Source organism: Erythrolamprus reginae, chromosome Z, assembly GCF_031021105.1.
Source record: "Erythrolamprus reginae isolate rEryReg1 chromosome Z, rEryReg1.hap1, whole genome shotgun sequence".
Lineage (NCBI taxonomy): Eukaryota > Metazoa > Chordata > Lepidosauria > Squamata > Dipsadidae > Erythrolamprus > Erythrolamprus reginae.
In genome coordinates this window covers 72,109,663-72,124,358 of record NC_091963.1, presented here as the reverse complement: position 1 = coordinate 72,124,358, position 14,696 = coordinate 72,109,663, and the positions used below count along the sequence as shown (strand labels likewise).

General features: G+C 38.3%; 1 protein-coding gene across 1 annotated transcript in view; it reads right to left on the bottom strand.

Annotated features, from left to right (window-relative positions):
- The window catches only part of PDE1C (phosphodiesterase 1C), a 671,297-nt gene that overhangs the window by 202,864 nt on the left and 453,737 nt on the right, over positions 1-14,696 (bottom strand). The window contains exon 12 of the mRNA XM_070726332.1: positions 4,789-4,890. Within this exon, the coding sequence (XP_070582433.1) occupies positions 4,789-4,890 (102 nt within the window). The remainder of the gene's footprint in view (positions 1-4,788; positions 4,891-14,696) is intronic.

Here is a 14,696-nt window from a genome sequence, read left to right as displayed (position 1 = left end):
TACAGGAAATAGCTTTGGCCCTGGAAGCAGGTGTTGCTTTCCAAGATTAGAAGGACCCCAGACCGAACTGAAGAACTTTTTTGCAGACAGGAACAGGAGTCCCCCTCCCTCTGGATACAGGAAATAGTTTTGGCCCTGGAAGCAGGTGTTGCTTTCCAAGACCAGAAGGACCCCAGACTGCACTGGAGAACAGGAACAGGAGTCTCCCTCCCTCTGGATAACAGAGATAGCTTTTGCCATGGAAGCAGTTGTTGATTTTCAGGACAAGAAGTTTCCCAGACCACACTGGAGAACTTTTTTACAGACAGGAACAGCAGGCTTGTTCAGACTCAGCAACCTTTTTTTTTTGGTTTACTGAGTGGCAGTCTTGCCACCCACAAAATAAAAATGAATGAAAGGAAAAAATTTGAAAGTGGAAGTATAGGATAGAGAAAATCACCCCCAAAATACCCACAAGGTAATATTGTTGTGCCCTTCCATGCATTTGGACACAAAATGAATGAAAGGAAATAAGTTTTAAAAATGTAAAAGTGGAAGTGTAGCAGAGAGCAACTGGCCCCCTTGCCTCCCCTGCCTCCCCCTGTCTTTTTCTTCTTCAGCCCTGCCCTGCCTGGATGCTCACCAAAGTTTTCTTGTCTCTTCAATTTGTATGAAGAGTCTTGAGGTCAATATCTCTTTTTCTGTGTAGCAGAAACAAAGTGTGTAGGTCTTTGAAATCTAAGCTATTTCTCCCTCTCAGTATAACTAAGACAGACTTTCCCTCCCTAGCTGGTATCTCTTACAATGGGAATGGACAGCAAGGTACTGCCTTTTATAGAGGCAGGTCAGGTGTCCTTGGGGACCAATCCAAGCCATGTATCCTGCTGGCCAATCAGTGGTCAGCAGGACACATGGTCAATCACAGCCTTTTATTTACCTTGATGTCCGGAGACTGCATGGCTTCAGGTAAGAAGAAGGCTGTCGATTGGTCCACCACTTCGCCACGTTGCCTGAACTGAATCCCGAACTTCGACATGGATTTTCAAAAAAATTCGGATTCGGGTTCGGCATCACGAACGGCACGAAATTCGGTACATATCCGAATTGTGCGAGTTCGGTTCGCCCAACACTAGTCATAGTCATTAAAAATCATAGGAGCCTAACTCTGTTAAACCTTCCCTTCCACACCATTTCACAATAAATTATTAACAGCTAGAAAACATTTTGCTTAACCAGAGGGAAGCAACTGCTGCTTTTATTTGGGGTGGGGGAGAAATAAGCTATTGGGGAAAGTGAAATAACCAGATCCTACGAATTCTCATTCTACTCAAGGAAGGAAGTCTCTGACCTCTTAAATCGGAAGAGCTGGCTATAAAGGAGGCTCAGCTCAAATGGACAGACCAAAGTTCAATTAACAACCTGTCTCTTCTCCACACTCTTTCCAGATTTCTATTCTGTCTCACCTTCCTTTCTGCCAGCAGTCTGTGCACATCCAGAATTGCTTCTTGAACTAAAATGTTTTAGTGCAGGAATTCCCTGCCTTCAAGGTTATCCTACCACAGCTGTCTTTTCCTTCTCTTTTCCAAATTCTATGTCAAGCGGGGTCCCATGCTTGACATTTTCCCACTTTTGCCCATCAGGAAAACAAAATGTGAGAGAACTATATGGTAAAAGTGCCTGGGTGGAGAGCTTTTGGTCTCCCACTAGCCACTGAGTCGAACAGCTGCATAAGAAGAGAGCTTCCTCTTTCAGTGCTCAGAGGCAAGATTTCTCTCTCTCTCTCATTCTCTTTCCCTCCCCCTCTCTCATTCTGTTCCTCACATTCTGTCTCTCTCTCATTCTGTCTTTCATTTCCCCCTCTCTCATTCTCTTTCCCTCTCCCTCTCATTCTCTCTCATTCTGTCTATCTCTTTCTCTCTCATTCTTATCTCTCTCTTTCCCTCCCTCTCTCCCTTCGTCTCCCCCACTCCCTAACCCCACTCTCCACCCACTACACCCAGAGAACAACTGTAAGGAAATTCATCCACATTCTTTCTGTCTCTGGAAAGATACAAAAATAAACCTTGCATTACAAAAAGAGTGACTCTCAGCACCATGAGGTTGCCTCGAGGGTAGCAGCCTGACTGCAGCAAGAAAGGGAGGCAACCCTCTCTGTCTCTCAACTCTCTTTTTCTCTACCTCTCTCTCATATTTCTCCCTCTCTCTTTCTGCTATGTGTGTGTGTGCACGCGCACAACCACATGCGCATGCATGCATGCACGCACGCGTGTGTGTATGCAAGTTCCCTCTTGAACCATTTCCTGTGAAGTTTTGCCAGGCTGCCCCTCCCCTCCCTGCCTGGGTTGCAATGCCAGCAGCTTCAAGATGTGCTGGCCGGCAGGGAGAGAGGAGTCAGCCTTGGAAGCTTTACCAGGCTGTCTCCCCTCCCCATCCCTATTGTGCTTGCAATGTCAGCCAGTGGCTTGAGGATGCGTTAGCCGGCAGGGAGAAAGGAAACAGCCCATGAAGCTTTGTAAGCTTCAACAGGGGTGAGTTCTAATTTACTTCACTGCTGATTTGCTTTTTCTCACGCTACATGGGCTGAAAGCCCAGCTTCTGCAAGTGCACAGAAGTGAAAAACAAGATGGTGGTGCCTATGGTGTTGCTGAAAGTACAAGTTCAGGGCCGTGGCTGGCTGGCCATCACTGCCAGTCCAGCAAGAGGGGGAAATTGCTGCTACTGGTTCTATAGCCCTTGTCCGAACCAGCAAGAGCCCACTTTGATTTTATCCCTGCTCCTAGTTCTGATCCAAACAATAGATAGTATTCTAACAAGCAAGATATATATTTTTACTGAAGCTAGGCAGAATGAATTCTTTTTATGTTCATAAAAAAGAATGAAATATGTTTCATAAATCATCTTATCTATAAAAATAAAATCTCATTAAATCTGATGTGAGAGAAGTTGCTGACAATTTTTTTTCAAAGAAAATAAAAGATGGGGATTGTTTTTATATTCTTGCACCTATTTAATTATATAATGGCTAAGTAGGATATATATATTTTATTGTGTAATTATCTCTCCAATGATTTGCAATTTCAGCTACATACTAAGGGAAAATTTAATGAAATAAGTTTTCCTACTATAAGTATTTCCTTAAGACATTTTGAGAAGAATTTCTCCTTCCTCTGTAGAAATTCAAATAAATCATCTCCATAATTTTCTCCATATTGGAAATGGATTTCAAAAGGGCATTTCTGCCTTTTTCTTGCCTTCATTGCCTCTCCTGTACAATCTTCTTTAATAGGAAAAGAGCTAGCTACCAATTTGTGATTTTGGTGGAAGAGATGTTTGGTATAGCCCACTAGAACAAAAGTAAGTTTAATATTTAAATGCTACTCATATACTTCATTCTACATAATGAAATATTTACAAACTGGATTGTAATTTAATTAGAAACCCAACCCTAAAGAAAATATTCAACTTGTAGATTTTTTAAAAGAAAAAAAGAAAAAAATAGTAGCTATAAAATATAAATTCTTAGTTCAAGGCATAAACAGATTTGAATAATCCTTTTAATTACTACAGGAAGAATTCCAAAAGACTTTGGTTTGGTACTTATCCCAATAGTGAGCAACATTCAGTTATGATATTAAAATTTGATTAGGATCATGTGGATGCAGATGGATTCAATTTAAATAAACTGGATCCAAACTAATTGATATCAGTACCTCGAATTGGGCTTGTAATAAGTATAATTTAGTGTAACTAATATTGATTAATGTATTCCAAACATTTATCTCCCACAAACATTCTATTAGGGCAATCCAATATGTAATGTATTGCATTAATTAGTAATTAACTTTAATTAGTAACTAGTAAAACAGCTGATATAACTGATTAGCTGATTAGCTGAAAGAACAGTGATACAACCAGAAGTATATATTTGCTATTCTGAAATGATGTAACTGCATGTGAATGGAATCACTCTTTGTGGAAATGCTCTCTACTATCTCAAGCACTCCAGAATCATTGAAAGCCCAAAACGTGTCTGTTTTGAGTTCAATCTGGAAATATTTAAAACTCAACATACCTGGAAAAGTCAAAACACAGCATTTCTCATTTGAAACAAGTGAGCTGAGCCTGAAGTGTTCCAAATTCGCAACATTCTGCTTAAGACTAGAAATGTCTTTTACTAGGATGTACCCAGATGAAAACTGCCTGCGCAGTTATGTTATCGGTACTAAGGCAAGTGCTGGTTTACCATGGGTGTTTTTGGAGAATGGTTGTGGAGGGAGAAACAACCCTATTGCTAAACAATAAGGTTGCCTGAACATGTCAGGCATGAATATAGTTCAGTATGTTGGGTGATCCCAGATAAGTGAGTCAGGAAAATCACTCTTCAGATAACCATAGGTTAGCATTTTGCAGACATGCAACTCAACATGAGCTAATCTGCTCTGCCCTCCTCCCAAGACACTCAATACTTAGCTTTACCCTGGTTTACTCAATACCCTAGATTCCCACAGCAGATTGAAAGAGACTCCTAAACCTGCGCCCACACAATGCAACAAGGCTCCAGATCTATCTGTTGTTTGACTCCATTGCTGTGTTCTAAAGGTGTTTCTCCCCCCCCTTCAGTTTTTCTTCCCAGTTTTGAAGAAGCTTCTTGGATGAGAAGTGAAACATTTTTTAAAACAAAACCCACTGGAAAAAGAAATGGTTACAAGTAATAAAGAATGTTGTTATTTTTCAGCAGATGTAATAAAGTGGCAGATTTTCAGCTATAATAGAGCCCTTTCCTCTCCACAGTATCAGAAGGTCTCTTACCCTTCTGGCTGCTGCAATGCATTCTTCATGGCTTTGATTTGCTGAAAATGACAGGACATATCTGTAGCCAGCACCATCTCAATCACTAGAGTCCTGAATTCTCTATTGGCAGATATCCAGAGCAGGAAAGAATGAGGAGAGAATAAGAAAAAGAAACTTATAAGAAACACTTGTTTTTCTTTCTCAGTCTGAACATCATGTATGACATTCTTAGTCTTCATTCTCATGTGCATCACTCAGTCCTTCCTATTATCCTTTTTACCTGAGTTTCTGGGAAGGGAGGTATGTGCAATTTAATCATATACTAGGAGATAATAAAGTGCTTTTCTGAAAGTAACTTAGGACACCTTTGAAATGCAGCTTTCCAGAATCATTAAACAGAATATGACACTAAACAGGCAAAATAACTCCTACAAGAACACATGCATACATTATTTGGTTGGCTGTTGTTCTGTTGCAGTATTTGTTTGTTTGTTTGTTTGTTTGTTTGATTGATTGATTGATTTGTATGCCGCCCCTCTCCGTAGACTCGTTTACTCATTATAATCCAACAACATAGGCCTATGGCTGCAGAGATAAAAAGACAGCAGCAACAACAAATATCATATATAACAGGATTGATTGGGGAGTATGATGGTTATGATATTAGACCAGGGCTTCATTTATTCATACAGCCCACTGGTATCTCTAAGCCAACTAGAATCATGCAGTAAAATGAGAATTGTGATTAAAGAAAACTAGTGATTTTATATATCCCCCTACCCTTGATATATCAAGGAAAGTTAGGATATAAATATAGTAAACAAGCTGTCAAAAGACAGGGTCAAGAAACAAGAGAAGCAGAATATTTGTCATAGAGAGACAGTTGTAGGGAGTGGGGTTCCATGAACCTACCCTGAATCTTCCTCATTGTGGGGCCCTTAAAGGGTTAAAGTCACCCTGAAAGGGTGACAAAGAAAGGAGGGGAGCCTCACAGGTCGTGGAGAGTGGCAACTCTCCTGCTTGATCCAAGTTTTACCCTCCCATCATACAACAAACAGGGGAGGCAGCTATTATGAAGTGGTGAAGAAGTGAAGCTGGGACAAGCAAAGAAAGAAATGTGCTGGAGCTGTATGTGAACAGTGGACTGGATCTGGGTGAGGTTATTTTAAATTTGTATACTAGAGATTAACTCCAAAGAAAAGCACTTCCGAAAAGATAGAAAGTGATTTACAGTGAGAGCATATGCACCAAGACAAATTCCTTGTGCGTCCAATCACATTTGGCCAATAAAGAATTCTATTCTATTCTATTCCAAAAAAGTGACGAGCAAAAGACTGACCTGAAAAACGAGAATCTAATAAATAATATAAAATTATTTAAGATACAGAAAGAACGACTGGACTTGAATATTTTATTGGAAATATTTTGAAAAGACTTTTTTTTAGCTTTTTAATAGAATATGATGGTGAAAACCTAGGCAATGGTGCTATCCTCTGGTGAAAGGAAGAAACTACACTATATTTTTATGAGTCTGGAAATGTCCTGGAAGTAACATCTGGGAGACGATTTTGCTTTCTTCTTTCTTTTTTCTCTTTGCATAATATTTGATATCTATTTGATCTCTACAGTATTTGATATTTATCTATCAGAAAAAATGAGACTTTTGAAGATTTCTAAGTATAGTGGCTTACAAATACCTGGAATTATCATTGAAACTAAAGAGTTGACTGTGATTTATGAAGATATGGCAAAATCTGTTGGATTATGTAGGACAATAAATGTTTTTCATTTTTATTTTTATTATTTTATTTATTTATTTTGACAAACATGTACAAGATAGAAAGTATAGTTTAAACATAAATAGGGACACAGTAAATGGATATGAAAAAATGGAGACAGTAGGAGAGGTATGTAGGCATGGTGATGGATTTATGCATGCCCCTTTTAGACTCCTTAGCAATTGGGGAGGTCAACAGTAGACAATCCAAAGTTAAAATTATGGAGGTTTGGGGATGTAACAACAGAGGCAATGGATTCCAGGCTTTGACCAAACTGTTATTGAAGTCGTATTTTCTGTAATCAAAAGACGGAATAGAATAGAATAGAATAGAATAGAATTTTTATTGGCCAAGTGTAATTGGACACACAATTTGTCTTGGTGCATATACGCTCAGTGTATATAAAAGAAAAGTTTGTCAAGAATCATAAGGTACAATACTTAATTATCTGGGCTCTCAACAGTCCAGTTTCAGGCCTGGCTACCGCATGGAATCTGCCTTGGTTGCACTGACAGATGATCTCTGCCGGGCCCATGATGGGGTCTCTTCTCTATTCTGGTGGTTCTTGACATCTCATCAGCTTTCAAAACCATCAACCATGGTATCCTTCTGCGCCGACTGGAGGGGTTGGGAGTGGGACACTCCATCCTATGGTGGTTCTCCATCTAACCTCTCCAGTTGGTTGCAGCAGGTGTTGGCAGGGGGTCAGAGGTCAACTCCTTGGTTCCTCCTTTGGGGGTTCCTCAGAGGTCAGTCCTCTGCCCCCTGCTGTTTAATATCTACATGAAACTGCTAGGTGAGATCATCCAACAATATGGGGTGAGTTACCATCAGTATGCTGATGATACTCAGCTTTACATCTCCACCCTGTGTCAACTCAGTAAAGCAGTGGAAGTGATGTGCAAATGTCTGGAGGCATTTAGGGTTTGGATGGGTGTTAATAGGCTCAGACTCAATCCCAACAAGATGGAGTGGTTGTGGGTACTGCCTCCAAAGGGCAATCCCAATTGTCCATCCATCACTCTGAAAGGGGAGCTTCTGCCCCCCCTTAGAGAAGATCTGCAACTTGGGCATCCTCCATGATCCACAGCTGAGTTTAGAACAGCTGTGGCAAAGGGGACATTTGCCCAGGTTCGCCTGGTGTGCCAGTTGCAGCCCTATCTGGACAGGGAGTCTCTTCTCACAGTCACTCACACACTTATCATGTAGAGGTTCGACTACTGCAATGCTTTTTATATAGGGCTATCTTTGAAGAGCGTTCAGAGACTGCAGGTAGTCCAAAAACAGCTGTGTGAGCTGTCATGGGCCTTCTGAGATATGTTCCTGTTTCTCCAGCACTCTGCAAGATGCATTGGCTGCTAATTGGTCTCCGAACACAATTCAAAGTGTTGGCTATGACCAATAAAGTCCTACATGGCATCAAAACAATTATCTATGGGACCATCTTCTGCCTCATGTATCCCACCAGCTGGTCAGGTCCCACAGAATTGGCCTTCTCCATGTCCTGCCAACCAGGCAGTGCTGTTTGGAGGGGCCTAGTGGAAGAGCTTTCATAATACAGATTATGAAAAAAGTAAGATATTTGGGGATCCATAGGTCAGCAAGATGTTCGTCATTAAAGGAAGATAATTATATGATAATTAAATCAAATTTTCATCTAGACCAAAGATAATTTCATCCAATTTTGTTTTTTAAAAATTAATACCTTTTGTTTTCAAATCTTTGTCATATCCTGCTTGTAACTGAATATACCTATACCAATCTATCTTTATGCCTTGTTTATCTAGTTCTTCCATTAATTTTAGCTTTTTTGTCTGTGCTATTATATCATTATATCTTACAATGTTATTCCAATCTGTTCTACTGGGATGAGTCAAGGCTTCTATTAGTGAGATCCAAAATGGTACTTTAATATAGTGTTTACCAAATTGCAAAAAAAATATTTCCTTATGCTATGTCTCTGGAAGTACCCATGTATTTTTTTGTTTGTCATACCACACAAATGAGTGCCATCCTATCTGTAAATCATGACCCTCTAACATCATAAGTCTTTTATTTCTCAATATTATCCATTCTTTAATCCAATCCATTGCTGTAGCTTAATAATAAAGCTCTCAGTTTGGAGGTCCAAAAACCTCCTCTCATTCTAACATCTTGTAACATTTTAAAACTCAACGCCTTGCAAACATGGCAACCACCAGCTCAAGCCAAAGATGTCCAACGATTTCTGGGTTTTGTCAACTACTACCGAACCTTCATCCCTAACTTCACCACCTTGACTGCACCCCTCACTCGCCTTCTCCAGAAGCTATTCTCCAATACCCTGAACCCCACCGTCCATTTATTGTCGAAGCCGATGCCTCCGATGTTGGAGTAGGAGCTGTACTTCTCCAATAACGCCAAGATGGTGGACCTTTATTTCCCTGTGCCTATTATTCTAGAAAATTAAAACCTCCTGAACAAAACTATATCATTTGGGAAAATGAACTTTTAGCCATCAAGACTGCTTTTGAGACCTGTTTTTTGATTATTTTCTACAGTATTTTTCCAGGTATAGAGGTCAGACTGATTGGTCTGTAGTTACCTGGGTCAGTCATTTTACCTTTTTTGTGCATGGGGACTACATCAGCTCGTTTCCAGTCTTCTAATAGATCTCCTGTGGTCCAGGATTTTTGGTAGATGAGAAGTGGTTCTGGGATGGTGTCTGCCAGTTCTTTTAAGACTCTGGGATGTAGTCCATCTGGTCCTGGTGATTTGTACTCATTGAGCTCCCACAAGTGGTCCCTTATTGTGTTTCCTTTTCGTTCCTTTCTGTTTTTCTTGCACGCTATCCTCCTCCTGGCTAGGAACTTCAAAATCTTTCTTACTTCCTCTGCTATCTTTACTTGTTAATTCTACTCTGCTTAACCCACTTTCCTTGTGAAACTCCTTAGCTTGTTCAATATTTTCTGTTTTAATTTTAGTACCCTGCCATGTTAACATTAGACCCTCAGGAATAAGCCAGCGAAAAGTTATATTTTCCTTTATCGGTTTTCTTGTTAGGAAATGATAGTCCCTCCTGCATTCATGAACTCTTTTGGGGACTTGCTTCAATATTATGATTTCTTTATCTTTAAATGTTAGATTTTGGTTTTTTGACCATCTAAGAATTTCAACTCTTATTAACTTTCTGGCGAAGGTTGTGACTCTGAGCAAAGTTAGTTTGGACCCTATTAATTTCATCAATTTCTTTATTGTTTCTTGTGGATCCATCTGCAAGATCTCACCCAGTATTTCTGTCATCTTTGCTCCTAAATCATCATCCTCTTCTTCTACAATGTTCTGAAATCTTAATCTGTAAGAGGCAATGTTCCAATATACTATGGCCTCATCCAAACTTCTTGTGGTGACCTCATTACGTTCTTCAATGTCTTCCATCTTTTGCTCTTTTCTATTTTTTCTTCCACAGTTTTTAGTCTATGTTCATTTTCCTGCAGCGTTTGTTGTATACTCTCAGTTTTCTCGTCCAGGCCTCTCATCCTTGCTTTCATCTCAATTTCAGCTTTCAAATCCTCATGTTGCAATCTTGCTTCATCTCTATTATCTATTGAAGACTAGGTTCTTTGCATAGATTCTTGCATAGCTATTAAAGTTTCTTGGATAGTTTGGAGAGTTGGTTGTGACGCTGATTTATCTTTTGCAAACATGCCTGCTATTGACCTTTAGTGTGGTGGTGAATTTATTTATTTATTAGATTTGATGTTGCCCCTCTCTGTAGACTCCGTAGAATCCTGTGATGATAATGGAGGTCTGTTTTTTATTTGTCTTTAAGGTTGTTGTTCTGCTGGACATATTAAGTGAACCTTTTAAGCTTTTCCAGAGGAGCATTAAACTACTCAAACTTAGTTTTAGTTGTATATTACTACTTAATACGCTATTAGTAACCTATCCCAATATACCTAATAAATAGAATTTCATTAATAATTAGAATTTCATTAATATCATAAAATTACTAATGTGGAGTTAATATGCTAACACAACTAATTTTTGTACTCTAAGGAACAAGGAAAATAACAAAATATAACAAAATAATTATTATTTATTAATGAAATGATTTCAGAAAATTAATTATTACTATATATTACTATTATATATATGTTATAATACAATAATCAGAGTTTTCTTATAGATAGCAAAGGTTATTACAATCAAGCCAGGGGTAGGGGGAAAAGATGCAACTTTAGCAATTCATCATATTCACCCAAAGACAAATAAAGAAAACAAGGAAAAAGAGAGAAGAGAGAAGGAGAAAAAAATGAAAATAAAAGGAAGAAAAGAGATAAATTCAAAATATACTTAAGATCTTATTTTTGTTTAGTCCGATTATTCTGTCTTTCCAAATAGGTCGTAAAATTTTTCTTTTATAAGTTTGCAAAAATTTTCAAAAGGAGAAAAAAAAAGGAAAAAAGAGTTTGATCAAATTTAATTGAAATCCACAGTCACTATTTTATAATCCAGAGCCTATCAATGATGTCCAATCCTTCAGAACAAAAAATGAAAAAGACGAAAAAAGAAACTCCCCAGGCTAAATCCAAAATCCAACAAATAAGACAAATGAGATTGCTACTTAAATGTCTAATATCGGCTCGTTCGAATTTTAATCCTCTTCTACTGTTCCATTCAGTCTCTTTTTGCACTGTCACTTTAACTTATAACAAAAAAAATTCTCTTTCAGGAGAATTTCACCAGGAGAAAATTAATCCAAACAAAGAATACAATCGGTCCAGAAAGAAAGTAAAATCCAAAATGGAATACAGATATCTCAAACCACTCCGAAATTCTTAATCCAGAATCCAAAATCAAATATCATGGTCCAAAAAATACTCAGCTCCAAAAAACACAATTCCTACATATAGTTCCAACCGCTTTAATTTTGTGACCCTCTTTAAGACTAGAGTCCTTTCTTCTGCACTGTCACTTTAAAGCTGTAATAGCAGCGTCGCCGTGTACAGATAAACAGCCGATCTGATTTGGAATACTTGTCTACCACCAGCTCCTAAATCCCCCGATCTTTTAAAGGCAGATACTCACTTTTTATTATATTGTTTCTCGGGAGAAAATCCACTGATGTTTTAAGGAGCTTGAATTTTAAATTTACTTAGAGTTTCTTGTGATTTCCTTATAATTAATATACGGCAGTTGACAAGTCCTGGCTCCTTCCGGTTGTTTAATTTAGTGTTGCTACTCCGTCTGCCTTTTCAGTCAGTTTTAGCAAAGACTATGTGTCATAGGATCCTTTTTAAAACTTTTATACCTTTTTCCTTTAGTGATCTGTTTACTCCGATCGACTTCTGTTTACTTTTTTCTGCTTCCTCCTGTGTGGTCGCTCTGTTATGGCCGGGCAGCCACCATAATCAATGCCCGGTTCTTCTTCTTTTGAGCTGCGGGGCAATCCCTGCCCCACAAGACAGTGGCGATCTGTCTCTTGGGCTCCAGGAGACCCCCTGTTCTAAGATCGGACCCTCCAAGTCCGATCAGATGCAAAAATGCGACCCCCAAGGAAAAAAAAGGATAGTTCGGGTACGTCCCCTGCCTCTTGTCACAGCACCATTTCCAACTGGAAGCTGAGAAGAAATCTTCTTAATTTCTCATATAGTAACAGCAGCTAAAATTGTTTATGCACAAAACTGGAAATTGAATAGGATACTGATAGAAAGAGAAATAATCAGGAAGATTATGTATTGTACTAAAATGAATAGCACAATATTCTTTACTTTAAGACTTAAAGATAAAGAAGATTCAGAATATTACAGAATCTGGGGGAAATTTTATGAATGGATGGAAGTTAAAAATAACTGAAGTATATGAATTTTTTTTAAAAAAGTAAAGTAAAAGATTGAAAAAATAGCAGGTAGACACCCAGATGGAAAAAAAAGAAATGGTGGCAGCCCTAGATGCTAATGTAACACAAATTTAAGATAGTTCCTGTTTTATATTACAGTGGTACCTCTACCTAAGAACGCTCCTACTTACGAACTTTTCTAGATAAAGACCAGGTGTTCAAGATTTTTTTGCATCTTCTCAAGAACCATTTACCACTTACAAACCTGACCCTCCGAAACTGTAACGAGAAAAAGCAGGGAAAAGCCTCTGTGGGGCCTCTCTAGGAATCTCTTGGGAGGAAACTGGGCCTCTACCCTCCCTGTGGTTTCCCCAATTGTGAGAGGTTTTTAAGACTCCCTGTTCATCATATAGAGCTTCAATATTTTTGTCTTTCTTCTGTTGTGCGAGTTGATAGGATAGCCATCTACCAGGTTTATTGGTGAATTCAAACTGTTTTTGCCTAGACATTCTTAGTTTTCAAGATAGTTCATCTTGGGTTTTTATGTTTATTTCGTGTTTAATCAAATTTATTTCAGATAGGATTTTATGATTGGTTGGGTTTATTTGTAATTTTTCTTCTAACTTTTTTATTTTTGTGTTTAGTATGTCAAATTGAGTTTTATTTTGTTTTTTATTTTTAGCTGTATATGCAATATAAATGCCTCTTATGTATGCTTTCAAGGTATCCCAAAGATTTTGAGTTGATGTTGTTCCATCCTGGTTTATTTGAAGAAAAATCTGAATTTCTTTTTGAATTAAATTTTGGAACTCTTTTTCATTGAGAACTGCTTGGTTTATAGACCATCTTCGAAAGTGCAGACTTGAGGGAATTCTTAGTTTCAAAGTTATGGGATTATGGTCTGCCCATGTATTTGGAAGTATCTGAACCCGCGTAATTTCATTAATGATTTCTGGGGTGGATCAAATCATGTCAATGCGTGACCATGATTTATGGGGAGCAGAAAAGAACGTATATTCTAGACATTCTGGGTTGTAATAACACCAGACGTCTTGTAGTGCAAATTCCATACTCAAATCTTCAAAGGTTGATGGCAGTTGTTTTCTAGATTTAGCTTTAGAGCCTTTGTAATCCAATTTTTTGTTAAAAATCACATTGTAATCACCCACAATCATTATATTTTCTAATATTAATTCCAATTTTTTTTAAATGGAGATTGGAAAAGAATATGTGTTGCTGAATCGATGGGGCGTATATTGTAATTATATTCACTCTTTTTGAGCCTAGAGAGATTTGTATTATTAAAATCTGACCATTATTGTCAGAATAAATTAATTTTGGGGCAAGATTTGGTTTGGCGTATACAACTATTCCTCTTTTTTTTACATTTGCAAGTGATATGAATTTTTTACCCAGTCTGGGGCAATTTAGTATCTCGGCATCTCGAAGTTTGATATGCGTTTCTTGAAGGCAGATTAAATCAAAGTTTTGTTTTATTATTTTGTGAAAGGTTTTCTTCCTCTTTGAAGGGGAGTTTAGACCATTAATGTTTACTGAGAATAATGTTATTTCCTTGTACTGGTGATAAGTTTCAACATTCTCATCTCTTCTCCTTTCTGGCTTCAGTTTGGGCTCTAGTTTTTGGACCATCTCTACCATATTCCTGTCTTCTGGAAACATCTCTAATTTCTTTATCTGAGAGGGTATCTTCGGAACTCAATTCATCAACACTGGCCTTATCTTTTGTTTCTTGTTCTGGGGGTAATGTTCCTCCACTATTTTAATAATGTTTTATCTTAAGGTGGAGAAAAATAAAAAAAAATACACCCAGAAATGTTTTGACAGGAATTCTGCCCCCTTTTGGTTTCTTACTTCTGTAGGTATTTCATAAAAAATTTAAATATGTTATCAATAAAGTGACCCATTTTAAAATCCAGCTTTTGTGTCCATGCATTATTTGGCTTCCAAAGAAATTAAAGGCAAGCAGGCTTGCCCATTGCCCAGTTTGCTGACAGAGCCACAAGCATGGGTTCCATCATGTGGAAAGGGCGATCTCACTTGAAATGTGAGGTCTAGCCAGGGAGTGGGGTGGGGCAGCACCAGGAATTTAAAGGCCATCCCAACCCAGAAACTTCCTCTTTCTAAATCAGCACCGGAAGCACCCGTCCACCCTCCCTTTACATATTGCTGTGTTGGGGTTGCCATTGGGAGCCACATCTTTGTTGCACCTGATTTTTTGCCTACCCCACTACGAAGAATGAGATAGGTGAAGTAAGGGGGGCTTCAAGTTTACAATCCCATTTATTTTAATTGTTAATGTAACCTCC